This window comes from Acartia tonsa, chromosome 2, assembly GCF_053477335.1.
Source record: "Acartia tonsa isolate MP-2025a chromosome 2, ASM5347733v1, whole genome shotgun sequence".
NCBI lineage: Eukaryota > Metazoa > Arthropoda > Copepoda > Calanoida > Acartiidae > Acartia > Acartia tonsa.
The window spans coordinates 55,565,297-55,583,411 of record NC_137261.1 but is presented as its reverse complement, the minus strand read 5'-3'; the positions used below and the strand labels follow the sequence as shown (position 1 = coordinate 55,583,411).

Below are 18,115 nucleotides of genomic sequence, written 5' to 3'. Positions count from 1 at the left end.
ATTTTGTATCTGAAAATTGAGACAAAAGCATCAAAGTATCATGTCAACTTGGTTGGTAGGTAAACAAAATTCAAGGTAGAAATTCAGATTTTAAAAACAGTGGCGTGCAAAGGGATATTGTCAGGATGGTGTGATCCTCCCTAAATTCGATTTAATGGATGATTGACACCCCCCTATCTTTAAAAATATCAAGTATTTGATGTTGACTTAAAAATTGGGTTGGGCCGGATATCCGGTCATTTACAATATCCGGCCGGATACCGGATATTAAAACTATCCGGTTACATGTATCCGGCTGATTTTTTAAGCCGGATATCCGGTTATCCGGTAAATTGCCGGATATCGTACGTTGGCCAGATATCCAACCGGAACCAGATATCCGGCATTAGAAATCAGCCGGATATCCGGTATCCGGCCCAACCCTACTTAAATAGAAAATATTTGAAATATATTCTGTTTAATACTGAATCATCTGTCCCTTCCTCTTCTTCTCACCGCCAAGCTCGAAATGTTTGGTTCTCTTGATGGATCTCTAAATACAGAAAATTACATTTAAAATTAGAAATATACAGGAATAAGAACTTAGGTTTTTTTCTGGGGGGGGGGGGGGGTTGTTTTAAAAAGGGGTTATTCAATTATCCTTAAATGAAATTAACAGATCAAGCAAATGAACAAAACAAATATTTCCAGAAGGATTTTCTCCCCCAAAAATCATAGCTTTTCAATAACTAGAATTTAAGAAAATCGGATTAAATCCTGAAATGTCAATGGGCGATGAATTAATGTAGAAACAAAATTATCCCTTTTGTAGTTTCAAATTATTGGTGGAAAACATTGGACATCTATAGTCATGAGCATCCATCAAGTTCAAATAAAAGTACCCAAAGTTGTTAGGTAAGCTAAGTCAACAAATGGGGAGAACGTGTTAAACTATTACCTGGTTCTTCCATTTGCAAGAGGTGCACTCCATCTTCAAGACCAGCTTCTTTGTGGTCTTAGCCTTACGCCTAAACACAATGAAATGTTACTCTGTTTTAAATAATTCAAAATACCTATTTGATTTTGAACTTATAATGAGACATACTGATGTTTTGGTCAAGACTATAACAATATTACATAACAATCGGTAATGACTAACAACTCAACTGAATTAACGATCAGAGCTATCCGTTATGAACGGTCAAACAGACCTAACATGTAATACTTATTTATCGCATCGTATTATAAACAGCTTTCCACGGATATAAAATGTACACTTATAAGATTAAAACCTTTTATTTTTAGCCCCGAGATGCCGAAGGCACGGGTCAAAAAAATGGTTTTGATCTTAAGATTGTACATTTAATATTCGTAGAAAATTAGATATAATACGATACTAGACATAGTTTTATTCGTATGGATGATAACTGGTTCTAATCCACCGGATATTAATCGGTTTCGAATAAATACGAGAAACAAACTTCATTTTTAGATAATACCTGAGAATGGGCTTAGACTGACCGCCGAAACCAGCCTGCTTGGCGTCGTATCTCCTCCTACCCTGGGCCATCTTGGACTCTGCGGACTTTTTGTACTGGGTCACCTGCACAAATTTTCATTTTTAGTAAGTACCAAGGTAACAAAAATTAGTTTTTGATAGGGTTGGCAATCCGGATCCGGAATCCGCCCAATTTTTGGCCAATTTTGGAATCCGAATCCGGAATCCGTTTTTTAATAGCGGATTCCGGCTTCTTATTTGGTAGACTAAAATTAGCGTCTTAAGTTTTTTCTTTCAACTCCTCCTCTTTAAAGGCAAAGATTGTCATTATTATATATACCTAATATCTTTTAAAATCTGGTTCGATTCTCGGAAGTGAATTATAGAGAACACCAAGGACATATGTAGCACTTAATTTTTTTAAAAAATTTAAAATCCTTTTAAAATATTGCTAGAATCCGGAATTTGCCACTTTTTTTGACAGATTCTCTAAGAATCCGGAATCCAAATCCGGCCCGAAAATTCGACGGATTGCCATCACTAGATTTTGAAAAATATGAGGGGAGGGTGGTATAATTGAAACAAGGTATTGTAGCCCTGCTGGGTTAGGGTGCCGCAGGTACAGGCCCCGCTGGGGTTAAGCCTACACAAAAACTATTTCCCCCCCCCCCATTATCCAAGAGGGGGGGGGGAGATCTGTGATCGCTAGGAACTTTGAGGGAAAGCACCAAAATTAAGGGTTAAGATAATGGACGAAAATTGATGTACACCCATAATTAAGATAAACATAATTAACCCTTCTAGAGACAAATATTGTTGGTGGAAAAGGTTTATCTACCCAAATTATAAGTTTCTAATGTTTTTCAAGCTAACCAATGAACTATCGTTTTTATAAAACTTTGGGTACCAGTATAAACCAGTCAAATGCCCTCTCCCTCCCTGCCAGCATGATGGCTGTTTTTTACCTTCATTTTCTGGTGTTTGTTGCACCTGGCACAGTAAGTGTTTCTAGCCTTGGGGACGTTCACCATTTTGATACTGAAATTTACAATAGTAGGCAATTGTGGTAAAATTTCTGTATAAAAACATAAATAAATATAATTTAGCATAAACAACATATACCTACCTATAATATAGATAATATTTAACAAATGCAACATTTTAACTGGTAAATGAATTTTATTTATCAAATTTATCAAAGATGATTTCTAATTTAAAAGCATAGTAACAAAATTTTATCTTTAGTTTCATTATGCAAAATTTAAACAGGTGAAGTATACATAAGAAAAGTCAGGGATCTAGAGGGATAAGACAATGGATGATACATTACCAATGATGATAAATAAACTACCCCTTCTGCAGATTAAAATAATTGAAAATAACGTTTGGACATTACTTGTTCGGAACCAACCAATCAAAATTCAATAAGTATCAAAATATTTGAAGCCAACATATGTACACGCTGGCTGCAAAACATCAGGTACAATTTAATTTACAGTCCAATGTCCCCTCCCTCTCTGAAGGAAATTACAATTTTAAAGAAATATTTTAACTTTAATCTTTTGCAATATTAACATTTTGTTGTGACTATTTTTATTACATTAAGATCCAGAGAGTGTAACTTTTCTTCCTTTATAACGTTTAGATATATCTTTCTCGACCTCTGCCTTGATATCAGCGACACTGGCCTTTAGGTCCTTCATTTGTTGGATGGTCTTGTCTTGCTCAGCCGAGGCTTCTTCGGCCTTCACCTTGAGTTCATCTATGCTACGTCGCACCTAGGAGAGTAAATATGATATTTAAAAAACGATGATTATACAAGGATAACAACATCCACAAAAGAGAAGCACTAAAATGAGACAGTAGGAAAACGAGCAAGAATACTTGGAAAGTATCAACACTTAATAAAAAGAATATCTCCTAAACAATATAATTGAATGCAATTTGTTACAAAAATGCTTAAATATGGGATACTGTTTTAGGTCTTTAAAACCGTATTATTACTTTTCACAAAAATAGTGAATAGGCTAATTTAGTAGGTACCTATATTGTGTAACATTGTTTTTATAAAAGTCAATAATAAAATTTTTTTAATAAACACACGGACTTCTGGTTATGTTTAGGTACCAAGTTGCTATACTTTTTTAATTGTACCTAATTTTTACAAGAATCACCATGCAAAGTTTAAAATCCCCTCTCCTTCGAAAAATAAAACAATATTTGAACTTACCTGATCTTGTAACCTAAGCTTCTGTTTGAAAGAATCCGCCAGTCTCTCAGCATAAGAAGGACTATCTCGAATAGTTTGCAGTTGCTGAATCTTTGATTCTGTCAGCCTGCTGATTACACCCTCAACAGAACTGGCGTATTTCTTTAGCACATTAGGATCCTCAGTTTTGTTTCCGCCTGCTGATACAAAATCATATCTGTCACTGTTTGCCTCGACCAGTCGTTGTGTAAGAAAAGCTGCGAGTTCTTCCATTTCATCGATGATGAGGGTACGAGTCCGCCGGTTATCCAGCAGTGATAATGCTTCCTGATCCCTGGTACAAAATACTTTTTTACATTTTTTATTTCCTTTCATATTTACCTAACAAAGACAATTATGCTTTAGAAAACTGGAAGTTGATAAAATAAAGACAAACTTTATAATAATTTAAAGATTCCATACAAAAACTGCCCTGGGACTTTCCCTGAAAGTGTCTGTCGAACACTAAATCCGTTCTATTATTTTAAAATAAATGGGTAGTATTTTTCCTTCGCCTTAACCCTACGGGGCCTATACATGTGCTGCCCTTACCATGCGGGGCTACTCAATACCCAATATAATCAATGAAAAGTTTTTAAAAAGTATTCTTTCCTTGCAACCCCGCCAGAAATGCCTCCATCCTCTACAACAATAGCACTAGTGTCAATATCATCCAACTCCAGTACAACACCATCCCCACCATCATCGCCAAAATCAATTTCCGCCCCGCTGTCGCCAAAATCAATTCCTTCGCCGTCCGCGCCACTGTCGCCAAAGTCTATTTCGCCGCCGCCATCGCCGAAATCTATTTCCCCGCCGTCATCGCCAAAGTCAATTTCTCCAGCGTCGTCTCCAAAGTCTATTTGATCCCCGCCAGACTTGTCATCTTCCTCCTCCTAGGGAAGCAATAATGAATTAACAAGAATGTTAAATCCATAAAAGCGAAGCTCAGAAATAGTAGGACAAACGAACATTATCACTTGTAGGGTGTCAGAACTGAATCAGCAGAACATAAATGAATAAGTCTAAACCAAATTGTAAGTAAATTTGTTGTAAAACTGCTTAAATAAGGATACTGCATAAAGCACATACTCATATTTCTAGTTTCAAGTTAGTGAATGAAAGAGGATGATATAAAACATTGAGTACCATGATAATTTACATTCCAATGTCCCCTCCCTCTGTGTTGTTAATGAAATAACTGACCTGGAAATCCATGACAGGTTGCTCAATGCTGACAGGTTTCTCTCCATATTTCCATTCATAAGTAGTTACATTGCCATGTTCTATCAGGAACTTCAAATTTTCTACAACCTAAAAAAGATAAAAGTGATGGTAACTAATATAAAGTTTATTTTCATTATACTAAGCAAGGATCAGTGACCGCTGAACTAATATTGTTACCCTTTACAATGTAGCTTTACTTTTTGATATCTAAAAGTTGAAACAATAATATTACAATCTTTACACCAAAGTTACAGAATGTCTGTTTGTGCCGGAGGATCTTGATAACCGCTGAACCCCTATGGTTCTTCTTTACAATGTAGCTTCTTCTGGATCTGGGAAGGTTACACTATTTTTGGGGAAAGTACTACCACCACCCTCCATAGAGAAATCCCCCCCTCCCTCAAATCCCCCCTCCCTAGGCCTCAAGGGGCGTGGCCCCTAGTACTAAATAAAGGTATGAATTTAGAAATTTACCTTAATTTCCACGCCTTCATCAGAATTAGCTCGTACAACAGACTGGTACAGCTCCACGGCCTCCTTAAGATCACCCAAATCTGCGCTGATCTCATCATAAACCTCTGGCAGGTGCTTGGCTAGGGATATAATCTCTGATTTTATCTTTTCTCCTGGGATTCCAATATCTTTGCATTGTTTCCTAAAATAGAGCAAATTGTACACAAAGTTTTTAGACCCTCCAGAGAGAGAGAGAGAGAGAGAGAGAGAGAGAGAGAGAGAGAGAGAGAGAGAGAGAGAGAGAGAGAGAGAGAGAGGGAACAATGGGCTGTTTATTACGCTAATCCCAAAAATCCTATACTCAAGTTTTCTTATTCGTTGCCTTCACAACTTTGGGGACCTTGGTGAATTTAAGTGATTAGTTGATACAATAAGATGAGTGTTCAAACGTTTCTACCACAAATTTTAATCTACACAAGGGTTAATTTTGTGTATCATCATTGAGGATGTACCTCAGTTCATCGGCCATTGTCTTATCCTTTGGATCACTTGTCCCTCCCTGCATGTCCCCCCAAAAAATACCAATATGACCTTCAATAATATAAACGGAACGGAAGGACGCTTGATTATTGAGAATAATGGCGGTTTCCCTTATTTTTCATTTTGACTGCATTAATTTTTTTTGGAAAAACATATTAACTTTAAAATTTTAGGTTAGCTTAGGCTAAGAACCTAGAGGATATAATAAGATCCAAGTTGTAGATCCCCGATGGGCAGACTTAGAAATTAATGGAGGGGTTGCATTGGGTGGCCAACAAAAAGGTTGAGTGAAAGCACCAAAATAATAAAGATACCTACCTAAATAATCTTTCTAGCTCCACAACCCTTTTCCTGGCTGTCTCCTGTTTCTTGATACACTCAGCTTCAGTCGACTCCAGCTTTTGTTTGTGCTTCTTTAGACCAGGTATTTCATATACTACATTCTTAAATATAACAATTTTTTTTATATAAAGAAAACTTGAAGCCAACTAAACCTAACATTCTAAAAAAGGGCTTCGTGGCTCGGTTGTAACGCACTGAGTTACGGTGGTGAGGGTAAGAGTTCGAGTCCCCAAGTGTAATTCGAATTATCCAGTCACAATACTTTTCACACAACTTCCTCTTGTGTGTGTGTGTAATAAGGAATAGTAGTTTGGATAATCAAAAGTCACGTACATAATATCAGTCCAACCCTTATTCCAAGCTCCTCTCAGAGTTCATTATGGTGACTTATGCAATGTTGGTACCTGAATAAGATACTGAGCAACTTCAGCCAGGTAGACACTGTCCTGACCATAATCATACACAACTGCTTGCCAATCCTTCATCCGCTGAGACCCATACGAGCCAAAGAAGGTTTTAGAATCTTTTTCTGTTTCCTTAACATAAAAAATAACATTGTAATATGATAACAATTTGATTAACAATATTACAAATAAACAGTTTTACTTATTTTCATGGATAAGGCAAAGGACAATAAATTGACGTACATACCCAGTAACAAAGTTACCCCTTTTGTAGATGAAAATTATTGGTTAAAAAGTATGGACATTGGGCGCTTCTAGTTTAAACCAACCAATCAATTTATATAAATTAAAATTTTGAAGCCAACGAATGAGAGAGCTTGTTCAGAAAACTTTGGGTACTAATGTAATTTATAGTCCAATGACCCATCCATCCCTCAGTTTTTATAAGAAAGAATTACCTTTAGAATGTCAACAATCTTGAGACATGTGAAATAGTTGATATTTGTTGTGGAGAGCAGCTGTTTGATGTCCGGGTGTTCCGGCATGTCCAGGAGGGCTGCCCGGATCTTTGTCCGGATTTTCTGCACTTTCTCCGGCCAATCACGGTTACATATTCTTCGACTGAACAAAAAAATATGATATGATAATTCCTGTAACAAGAAGGAATAATGTAGGTAGGTATAAAACATAGCAGCTCTACTATACCTAACAATGTCAGTATATTTTTTAGTAGCGAAGGTACTCTATAATTTGAAATGTCCGTCTGTATGTCTGAAACGTTTTGGGGGAAACGTGATTTACTCGGCTCATATAAAAGATAGACAGCTGAAATTTTTAGAGATTATATAAGTTATCATTCTTCAAATTTTCACCAAGTTTCATTGAGATATGTCAATTAATTAGGGTGCTAGATCGATTCCTAGTTTTTATGTGTTCAAGCTTTTTTTCAACTCCTAGTCCAGATAGATGGCTTAAATTTTTAGGGATTAAATAAGTTTACATTTTACATAATTCCACAAAGTTTCATTAAGATTTACTTATTGGTTGTGGTGCTAGATCGATTCCTAGATTTACACATTATAAATCATGAAAGGTTTCGTGATTTTAAATAAAATTTTATTTTGTATTTAAATACTCTTTAGTTCATTCTGGATGTTCTTCCATGATTTTTGAGCTTCGCTACTTATGGATGTTGTCATCCTTGTTTTCATGATGACTTTATAACTTTTTAAAAAGTCTTAAAATGTAAATGTGTCCTGTAAAGTAAATTTTGCATTTTACTAGAAAGGGGGGAATAGGTTGCGCTAAAAATCCGTTAAACTACTATGTAAAGAATTTTGCCAAAGCTATTTTGCCCGTCGCAATTTCGAGTTTTGCTTTAATAGATGTTGTCCTTCTTGTTCTGAAAAGCTGAAATGTAAGGGGGGGGGGGGGGGAGTTTGTACACTTATAGGAAATGAAATTCAGTATCAAAGTTTGGGAGGGTCGTGTGGGCTTGTTTTTAAAGTTATCAACCTAATTCTTTTTGTAGGCTCTCTTATATGACTGGATATATAATCTTAAAGAAGCTGACCTTATCAACCAGTCTAAAAGTTTCTTGGTAGAAATATCTATTGGAATGTCCTGTTCATTCATTCTATCTGAAAATATTTGTATAAATATCACTCTAATCATTCCAATATTGTACATGAGAAAAAAATATTACATTTCAAATCACAGTCACAAAGTTACTTTGGGTCAAATGCAGTTTACAGTAATATGTTCCTGGTAACGCTTATCTCCAAAAATCTATGAACGGCTTCTAAAGATCAAATGGTGTAATTGCTAGATTATACTCGCACAAAATTTTAACCGACAAAAGAAGTCCTACAAATAATCTGGAATATTCATTAATCAATAATGCACAGTTATCTCGCAGTGTACATAAATGCGCAAAAAAATTACGCATTTTTCGTCAGTTAAGCTTTCTCTGTGCATCATTGAATCTTGACTATTCCAGATTATTTGTAGGCCTTATTTTGCTGCTTAAAACGGTTTGCGGGTATGACATGTTACTGTACGTTTAGCCGCTTAGCTGCTAGCAGCCTTTAAAATTCATAGATTTTTGGTGATAATCGTTACCAGGAATAAGTTATCGTACACTGCACTTGACCTGTTACTTTAATAGCACCAGAAGAAAGGAATGAAGGGGGGGGGGGGCTAATTCAAGATCCCGTAAAGCAAAGTATCTATCTAGAACATGCTTCTTTAAGATAACAATTCATATACAACAGATTCTTATAAACAGAAAACTTTTAATCTGTTTGGGTAATTTTATTCTTATTTTTTTAAGCGAAATAAAAAAAATAGCTTCTATGATGAGCCTATTCCAAACACATTATTTTATTTTACGGGATCCTAATTTTACTATCAATACTATTATTTTACATAACTGAGAATACAATGTGAGTGGTTTATAAATGCTCCGTTTTACAGGGAGAAGGGACCAGGTTGCTGGCAAACAATTCTTCTAATCCACTTCCATTTGGTTACAATCTAAAACCATTTTAACCAGAATGGGAGGGAAAAATGAACAATAAATTACACTGTAAATCTAGAGTTTTTCAACCGTAATATCTTATTTATAGGCTCGTTGGGATGTTTAATTGTCTTATACCTGTAGTAGATCCATGGTTTATAAAAATTTTAGAATTTACCTACATTGCGAATTCTGGCTTATGCATGACATACAGGGATTTTATGGAATAAGGCAATGGAAATTAAATTTGTTTACGTCACCAATAACAAAAATATGCCACTTTTATAGATAAAAATTATTTGTTGAACGTTTGCACCCTAAAAAATTCTCTAAAAGTACCAGAATTTTTTAAATTTTCGAATGAGATAACATGGTTATAAAACTATAGGCACTAGTATAATTTACTGTCCAATGTCCTTGCCCTCCCCGGGGATAACATAGATCTAAAAGATAACTAATTCATTATCAACAATACTTTCTAGCCTCTTCCATAACTTTATTTAACCTATCTTCATCAATATCGTTCTGCCATTTGCCGTCCTGTTTCAAATATGATCCTATAATCAATCCCGTGGCACTGGAATACTCTGCCATATTTTCAGGAGTGACTCCACTGCCAATTAGAACTGGTATATCATCTTGCACAGCTGTTTGCACGTCAGCTAGATCTTTAGGAGAGGCAGGATCACCTTGGTAAAAAAAAAATATGTGGTCTTAATTCTATGGGAGATAATTGGATCATAGTATATAAATGAATCTAATGCTACCGTCAACTTTTAAAAGCAAACCAACTCATAAATTCAATTTGTCTGGGGAAATGATATTTTCTCAGCTGATTATTAAGATAGATTACTGCTCATTTCTTGTTAAAATACTTCCTCTCTTTTGACCACTGCATATTTACTCTACAACTCACTTTGTTCGTTTTTTTCAGCTTATACCAATAACGATATTAATTCGGAAAAAATCACGAAACTTATACGTATTTTTCAGCTGTCGTTAGGGTGCAAGACATCGTAAAATTGACGACCTGTCCATTTGCCCCCCAAATATTATTTAGAATTATTTTGCTTGTTGGTTATACCTTATTCCTGCGTTTTTTCATTCATTTTTTTGAGCTTAGCTACATATTTAATATTAATGTTGTCATCCTTGTTTATGTGCTTTGTCTTTAAATTGGATAATTTTAGAAGATTAAGAGTTAAGTTGACCGCCATATTTTCCTGTAGCTGACCCAGTAACAATGACCCCATCAACTTTAAAGAACTTGGCAGCTGCAGCTGTCTCGGCAATGCTAACGTCAGCTGTCACAGCGTGTGCTGAATGTTTCTTCTTTATATCAGCAAAAACAGCTATATGGGAGGCGGATATTTGATGACGATATCCAGGGCGACCACTCCAAAACCAAATAAATATAGTATTTTTATAGTATATTTTTTTAATCCATATAGTATATATAGTATATTTTTTCTTACTCATATAGTATGATATAGTATCGGACTTTGTTTTATTTAGTAATACATCCTTATACTAAAGTAACAGGATGTCTGTGTGTCTGTGTGTGTGTCTGTACCGAAGGATCTCGCTAACCGCTGAACCGATCGGGTTCTCCTTAACAGGGTAGCTTCTCATAAGTCCCGGGAAGGTTTATAACTATTTTGGGGGAGGGTACCACCACCCTCCCAAGAGAAATGACAAAAAAATCATAAAAATTTCAAATTTAGAGGAGACTTCAACGTCAAATAAGGTGGTATCGTACATAAAAAATTAACTTTAGCAAACAACAACATTTAAAGTGCCACTAGAGGCCTCTAGGGGCGTAGCCGCTAGTAGTATATAAATCTCTTTGATTATTAGGCTAGGTATTAATATGAGTCTATAGGTCATTAGGGATAAAAGTTTACTTTTGGGGTAGAAATTCACGTATATTTAATCATTTTTTGGATAGGTCTCCAGGTTCAGGTGCTGCAGGCTAGCTGGAAGGTGGTTTCTGAACAAGTAAAAAAAATTTAAATTTCTGTTTGAAGAGTTAGAGATCAACTTATTAAACAAAATATGTATCTTTATGTTATTAACATATCTGAAGAAAAAAATTAAAATTAGACTCCAATTTATGGTCCTGCAGGCCTCCAGGTTCACTCTGGACAGGTGAAAAATTCAAATTTCTTATTAGAATAGTTAGAGGTCAACTTATAAAACAGAAAATGCATCTTTTTGGATGTTATTAATATAACTGAAGAAAAAATTAAAATCGACGTTCTGGTTCTGCAGGCCTCCAGGTCCACTCTGGACAGATAAAATTCAAAGGGGGGAGGCGGATGTGCCACTTTTTGAAACCAAAAGTAAAACGTGGATGATCTCAGCGCATAAAAGAGTTATAACTCTAAGATTCGGCACAGCAGTTGCTTTTATGGTGAGCAATATTGAACTGTGAAGAAACGGCGGCGGAACCACCGCTCTCGCCGAAAACCGCCATTTCCCGCCGATTTTTTTTCCGTTTTTTCACCAAATTAGACAGTTCTCAATCATCGTAGATAAACTTTTTTTCTAATAAAAATTTCCCTTATATTTTCAGTGATGTCATGTCAATATTTAAAAAAAAAATTGCAAAAAGTGTAAAATCTTACAAGTGTCAAGTAAAATATAAGCAAAATTATTATAAAAAAAAGTTTATCTCAGATGATTGAAAATTGTCTATTATGGCGAGAAAAGGCAAAACAAAATTCGGCGGGAAACGGCGGTTTTTGGCGGGAGTGGCGGTTCCGCCGCCATTTCTTAACAGTTCCATATTGTTCACCACAAAAGCAACTGCTGTGCAGAATTTAAGAGCTATAACTCTTTTATGGGCCGAGATCATGCACGTTTTACTTTTGGTTTCAAAAAGTGGCACATCCCCCTCCCCCCTTTCTTGTTTGAAGAGTTAAAGGTCAACGTATAAAACAAAGTATGCATCATTTTGGATATTTTTTTTACACATTTGAAGAAAAAAATGACATTTAGCCTCCAGGTTTAAGTGCTGGAGTCCCTCAGGTGGACTCTGGGAAGGTAAAAATCAAACTTCTGATTTGAACAGTTAATGGAATATTTGATAAACAAAATGAGCTTATATTTGAATGTTATTTATATATTTTAAGGAAAAAATAAAATTAGCCTCCAGGTTTAGGTGCTTCAGGCCTCCAGGAGGACTTAGCTTAGGTTAGGTTTTAGGCTAGGGAGCCGAGCGCTGCGGCTAGGCAGGCAAGGGGGCCGAGCGCTGCGGCTAGGCAGCCTAGGGAGCCGAGCGCTGCGGCTAGGCAGGCAAGGGAGCCGAGCGCTGCGGCTAGGCAGCCTAGGGAGCCGAGCGCTGCGGCCAGAGATCATAGTTCGCTGTCGGAGGGGGGGGGGGGGGGGGGGGGTGGAAGAACTCAAATTTTCAAAATTGAAAAAAAAATTTCTAAAAGGATAATACCGGTTAGTTTATTAAACAACATAAGCATCTTTTTTAGATAATATTTATGTGTTTTAAAGAAAAAATGACAATCGACCTCCAGGCTAGGTTAAGGTGCTGCAGGCCCCAGCTAGATGGACTCTGGACAGGTAAAATATTATGTTAATATATAATAATATGTTATTATTATCCAAATAAATGCATATTCTGTTATATAAATTGACCTCTAACTCTTCATATAAGAAATTTGATTGTTTACCTGTCCAGAGTGGTCCTGGAGGCCTGCAAGACCTGAACTTGAAGACCGATTTATATATTTTCTTCATATATGTTAATAAGATCAAAAAATACATATTCTGTTTTAAAAGTTGACCTCTAACTCTTAAAATAAAAATTTTATTTTTTACCTGTCCAGAGTGAACCTTGAGGCCTGCAGGACCTGACCCTGGAGGCTAATTTTCATTTTTTCTTCAGATGTTAATAACATCCTAAAAGGTGCATATTTTGTTTAAGATAAATTGATCTCTAAATCTTCAAACAAAATTTTTAAATTTTTTTACCTGTCCAGAAACCACCTTCCAGCCTGCAGCACCTGAACCTGGAAACCTATCCAAAAAAATAATAAATCAAAGAGAACTAATACCCAAAAGTAAACTTTTATCCCAACTAACCTATAGTCTCACAATAAGACCTAGCTTAATAATCACGGAGTAGGCGAAAGTGGCAAAACTTTTCGCTCCCTTAAGTTAATTCTATGAAAAATAACTGATATTTAAAACATAATCACAAACAATAATATATTTTCAGGATTTTCTCAATTACTGTAGAGCTTTATGCATTTTTGTCATATCACAATATTTTTTAATGGGTTATTTTAGGTTAAGTTGGGTAAGTCAAAGGTTAACGATTTCCCCTCAGAGATAAAGCCCCCCGCAGGGGCTAGAAATAGGAGAAAACCTACTATGAAAATAAGACAAAACGCTCCTTCAGAGGCGTTGTCTCAAAACTGACAATATTCGTTTTTGTTATTTAAATTTAATATCATATAGTATATATAGTAAATTTTGGTCAAATAAAGGTAATATTATATAGTATATATAGTATTTTTTTGTCATATAGTATGATATAGTATCCAAACTCATCCTATATAGTATAAATAGTATATATAGTATGCAGTGGTCGCCCTGGATATCTAACCAGAAGAATATATTTTTTAATTCATTGTAAAATATTTTCAAAATGTAAAGCCATGTAATTACTTACTAAAGGGTGTTCTAAAATTAAAGTAGCTCTTATGAAGGTTTATAATAGTATAGTTCCTGTATTTAACCACAAAACGACAACTTAACATCTGCTTTAAATCAAATATGTTGTCATGTCCAGTTGTGGATGTTGTCATCCTTTATTAGATATTTCTTCTTTTGTTTATGTTAAAACTTGCTATATTCAAATAACTCTAATAAACCTAATTTAAAAGTCGTCGTCCATAATATATTTTCTTATTCCTGAGTAGAGGACCCGCACACGCATCTATCCATCCCTCATCAGCCACATGACTGTATACAAATCCCTCCACTCTTACAAACTGCAAGTTGGCAGCTAACGCGACTGCTAAGGCTGACCTATTGCAGAGGAATAAATGATAAGTAAGAAATATACTTTTTTAGATACCTCATTTTTTCAGGGATTTAGGTTTCAGTTAATTATGAACAAAAAAAACTTTTATTGTGACTTCGAATCCAAGTATTTTCCACTGGAATATAATCGGTTCTACGTCAAAATGACAAATCGCGCATTTTTTTCATATTATAATGAATTTTACACGAATAAAAATATTAAATCATAAAATTACCTAACCCCTTGAAGGATTCCTAAAAAGATGCCTATGACCATTAAACATCTACTCTATGGCTTATTTTGACCATAAATATGTCCTTAATGCAACATAGCGGATTTAATTAGATAATGTGAAAAAATATATTTTCTTTGCTTCTACTACAAGTATATGAAATAGTATTTCTAAATTTTAAAAGAAAATTCCAATGATTTTTGTGCATTTACTTTATAATCTATTTTTCTTGATGTTTTCACATATCTCGGTGTTTGTTGAAGATGGGTGTCGTCATCCTTTCTATTTATCCTTTCCTGTTAGCAGCTGCCAGAACTTGTACACCCACAGGTATACCACGTGGCAGGATGCTTCTCACTTTGCTGGCCAGCACAGACATACATGCTGTTGTCTCGGGACCTCATCATTTAGATATGGTTAATATTCTTGTTTAAATAATGCTTAATTTAATATAAATAGACTGTTTAAAGGGGGGGGGGGGGGGGAGATTTAAGATATACCTTGATATACGAGAATTTGAAAAAAATTACCTACTAAAGTCCAACCGCAGGGTTAGTTATAAGGGGAAATTTTTTTGTTTCCAAATTGCCTTATTCGGCGAGAAATGCAATTCAATTTTTTTTGCGGTGGCGGAAAACGGCGGTAAACAGCGGTACCTGCCAACGTTTTTTTCAAAGATACCAAAACTTTGGGTAATTAGTGACACAACCAAAAAGATTTTACCCAATTAACTCTAAAACTAAGGGAGTAGCACCCAACATGAAATTGCTGTTATTTCGTGTTACGAGTAACCACACCCCCCCCTTTAAACCTTCATATATTTTAAAAGGCAAAATCAATTTAAAATTAATAAATCAATCTCTAGGCGAGGAACAGAAAAGTCTGTAAAATAGTCTAAAATACACTAAAAACCATATTTAAAGCTCTCATGAGGCATAAAAAATAAAACCTATTCAAACAAACTCTTTCTAAGATCTTCATCTTAAGTAAAAAAATCCAACTACTCTTAATTATTTCTTATGATAATTTTAGAAAATAATTTTAATAAAAATATTCAACCAATCCCTTGATCCTTTTCCAGGCAGTAGGGAGTATCATGCATGTTTTCAATAATCACTCCATGAACATTGTGCTTTTTAAACAGCTGGGCTTCGTGTTCAACTTTCTCCATGATAAGTTTCATTCCTCCGGCTACGGCACCGGGTGTTCCTAAATAAATAATTGAAAACTAAGTCAATTTGATAATAAATAGTATTGTTGTTTTTCCCATTGTTTAGCACAGAAATCTCCTACCCTATGTAATCCCACTCCTGGGAGTCCAAACTCTGCGGGGGGCTACCCATTATGACCCAATATAACCTAACCTAAAGTAGGTAATAAATAACGAAACAATCCTCCCCTTATATTTAAGCGCCCGCAGCACAAGAATATAAACAAATTTAGGAAAAAGTTCTCACCTGGTAATGCTGGCACATGTATCATTCCAATAACATTACAACAAGACTTTTCAAACATTTTTAACCGCATTGTTTTCCTGTAATCCTGATATGAAAGTAAAAGGGTCAGTGTATATAATATGCCAACATATTCTAGCTTCGAGTAATCAAAACTTCTAGGCCATATACCGGTCGACTATCAAGATAATTCATCTGTTCCTCATTTTAGTAGTTTAAATAACATAAAATAATTTTTTTATTTTATTTATAATGATAATGGTTGTCAAACGGCGATTAAAGGCTTTATATATTTAATTGGACTGCAGTTCAGAGGACAAGTTACTTAGGGATAAAATCATTCTTATATACCTAGTAATTTTTTCCCCCAAGTTCTTTTATTTTTGTAAGATAGGCCTCCAGGTGGTCTCTAGACAGGAAATAAAATAAAAATTTCTTCTCTGATGAGTCAGTTTTAATAAGTCATCATAAGCACGTATCTTTTAAGATATAGGTACGTAGGTATATAATTATTTACATATTTGAAGAAAAACTTTCAATCGGACTCCAGGTTCAGATGCCTGACACGTTATATTTTTACTAGCGGCTTCGCCCCTGTATTTTCTGTATTTTATAACTTTTTATAACTCTTTTTAACATTTTATAACTCTTTATAACTTGTTATAACTGTTTATAGTTATTTATATTAATTTATATTTTCAAAACCATTCGAATTTTTTCTCTTTTTTCACGTTTTTAACAATTTCTTTGCCATTAGCCTTTTTGGGGCTTCGCCTCTACAGGAGAAGGAAGGTTTCACAATCTTTTTGAATTTGAAAAAACAAAGTTTAAAAGAAGAAAAAAAAATTAAAAAGAAGATAAAAAATTAAAAATATAAAAAAGTATAAAAATATATAAAAATATATAAAAAGATATAAAAAATTTAAAACATATACCTATAAAATTATACCCAAAAAAACTTAAAAAACATTAAAATTAGAAAAAAATACGAAAAATTTTTTTTAGGGGGAAATTTTCATTTTTGGGGGGGTTTGGGGTTTCCCACCCCCCAAGAAAATAGCTTAAAACCACCACAGGACCGATAGTTATATACCCTGAAAAGTAGATTCCAATCGGTTCAGTGGTTAACGAGATCTTAAGCTTCAGACGGACGGACAGACAGACATCAAGCTACTTTGTATTATAGATAGAAATTCAATGATGCAATATCTTTTTCAACACTTGATGATATAAAAAGATAGCCTCTGACATAATTTCGGCATTAACTATAAACTTTAAGATTGTCATTGAATTTTTTGCTTAATGCCATGATGTAATTATGTATGTTTTACTGTGGTTTAGAACTTATTATTAGGTTACTATTTCAAATTTTAAAAACTTCCTTAATTATTTGTAGTTGAAATTGTATTTTTAATCATAACAATGGAATTAAAAATGAAATATGTATTTTTGCCTCTACGTGTAGAAAATTACAAGCAGACAAAACAAAGTTGCCAAGATTTAATTTATTTACAATACCAAATTATAAGAAAATCCCAAAATGACGGACAAAAGTAGTAAAAAGCTCAATTATTGCTTAAAATAATTTTAACAGCATTAATATTTAAATAAAACGTCTATAGTAGGTGAAAATAATTGTACTAAGTAGATTTTAATAATATTTATGGCATATAAAATATTAAGTTGGCAACTTAATATTGCGCGCAGCTGCCGCGTCACATTATTTACTTTCTATAGGTAATTTTGGACAACACGACCAAAAATTTATTTTTATATTTGTATTTACAGTATTTTATAAACCATCACATGAAGATGACAAAATATGAAGTTTTATACTAAAAACAGTTAAAAATATACTTTTTTATGTTACATAGTTAACTTTTATGGCCTTTTTTCTTAACCTAAATAGTTTTTAAGTTTTGTTTTACTACAAGCCTGGCCACATGGCGGCATATTCTTTATTATTCTCTGTTCTTGCATCATTTTCCAATTTTAGGTGTCAAAAAATGAAAATCAACCATATATGGTTTATACTAGTGCCAGCATCTATGCTAACATTAGAGCAGCAGAAAATGTTTTTTGATTATGGACGGTCCGGCTTGTCTTTAAACACAAATAACAATCTCCGTGTGCATTTGAATCCTAACTTCAAAGAATGAGGGCTACATACACATAC

At 34.5% G+C, this 18,115-nt stretch overlaps 4 protein-coding genes across 6 annotated transcripts in view; 1 reads left to right on the top strand and 3 right to left on the bottom strand.

Annotated features, from left to right (window-relative positions):
* Positions 1 to 18,115, top strand: part of LysRS (Lysyl-tRNA synthetase) — a 59,953-nt gene that overhangs the window by 7,663 nt on the left and 34,175 nt on the right. The gene's annotated exons all lie outside the window — the stretch shown is intronic.
* Positions 2 to 2,824, bottom strand: LOC145312207 (large ribosomal subunit protein eL42-like). Of its 2 annotated transcripts, XM_080151421.1 has the most exons (5): positions 2,443 to 2,824; positions 1,479 to 1,582; positions 938 to 1,007; positions 427 to 532; positions 2 to 206 (listed from the first exon to the last, which is right to left on the bottom strand). In XM_080151421.1, the coding sequence occupies exons 1-4, from the start codon at positions 2,635 to 2,637 to the stop codon at positions 458 to 460; spliced, it is 444 nt and encodes a 147-aa protein (XP_080007547.1). In that variant the 5' UTR covers positions 2,638 to 2,824; the 3' UTR covers positions 2 to 206; positions 427 to 457. The 2 variants fall into 2 exon arrangements, with proteins under 2 accessions (XP_080007547.1, XP_080007546.1); XM_080151420.1 differs by having other exon boundaries at positions 2 to 532.
* On the bottom strand, positions 2,516 to 8,352 carry LOC145312202 (CDK5 regulatory subunit-associated protein 3). 2 transcript variants are annotated; one of them, XM_080151410.1, is made up of 9 exons: positions 8,265 to 8,352; positions 7,150 to 7,312; positions 6,692 to 6,823; positions 6,264 to 6,388; positions 5,427 to 5,607; positions 4,932 to 5,039; positions 4,340 to 4,621; positions 3,708 to 4,022; positions 2,516 to 3,255 (listed from the first exon to the last, which is right to left on the bottom strand). In XM_080151410.1, the coding sequence occupies exons 1-9, from the start codon at positions 8,324 to 8,326 to the stop codon at positions 3,079 to 3,081; spliced, it is 1,545 nt and encodes a 514-aa protein (XP_080007536.1). In that variant the 5' UTR covers positions 8,327 to 8,352; the 3' UTR covers positions 2,516 to 3,078. The 2 variants fall into 2 exon arrangements, with proteins under 2 accessions (XP_080007536.1, XP_080007537.1); XM_080151411.1 differs by having other exon boundaries at positions 4,340 to 4,618.
* LOC145312624 (uncharacterized protein F13E9.13, mitochondrial) lies at positions 8,331 to 16,293 on the bottom strand. Its single transcript, XM_080151885.1, has 6 exons — positions 15,943 to 16,293; positions 15,553 to 15,694; positions 14,784 to 14,886; positions 14,143 to 14,260; positions 10,412 to 10,594; positions 8,331 to 9,922 (listed from the first exon to the last, which is right to left on the bottom strand). Exons 1-6 carry the CDS (start codon positions 16,010 to 16,012, stop codon positions 9,675 to 9,677), a joined length of 864 nt encoding a protein of 287 aa, XP_080008011.1. The 5' UTR covers positions 16,013 to 16,293; the 3' UTR covers positions 8,331 to 9,674.

Excerpts from the sequence above, each read along its gene's own strand:
- LOC145312202 (XM_080151410.1), bottom strand. The coding sequence starts at position 8,326 with ATGAATGAACAGGACATTCCAATAGATATTTCTACCAAGAAACTTTTA. Across the intron at positions 7,313-8,264 it reads CTTTTAGACTGGTTGATAAG|TCGAAGAATATGTAACCGTG; the intron begins GTCAGCTTCTTT and ends TTTTTTGTTCAG. Across the intron at positions 5,040-5,426 it reads ATGAAGGCGTGGAAATTAAG|GTTGTAGAAAATTTGAAGTT; the intron begins GTAAATTTCTAA and ends TATCTTTTTTAG.
- LOC145312624 (XM_080151885.1), bottom strand. The coding sequence starts at position 16,012 with ATGCGGTTAAAAATGTTTGAAAAGTCTTGTTGTAATGTTATTGGAATG. Across the intron at positions 14,261-14,783 it reads AAGTTCTGGCAGCTGCTAAC|AGGTCAGCCTTAGCAGTCGC; the intron begins AGGAAAGGATAA and ends TTCCTCTGCAAT. Across the intron at positions 9,923-10,411 it reads AAAATATGGCGGTCAACTTA|ACCACATATTTTTTTTTTAC; the intron begins ACTCTTAATCTT and ends CATAGAATTAAG.
- LOC145312207 (XM_080151420.1), bottom strand. The coding sequence starts at position 2,637 with ATGTTGCATTTGTTAAATATTATCTATATTATAGGTAGGTATATGTTG. Across the intron at positions 1,008-1,478 it reads CAGTCTAAGCCCATTCTCAG|GCGTAAGGCTAAGACCACAA; the intron begins GTATTATCTAAA and ends CATTGTGTTTAG. Across the intron at positions 533-937 it reads CTTGCAAATGGAAGAACCAG|AGATCCATCAAGAGAACCAA; the intron begins GTAATAGTTTAA and ends TTCTGTATTTAG.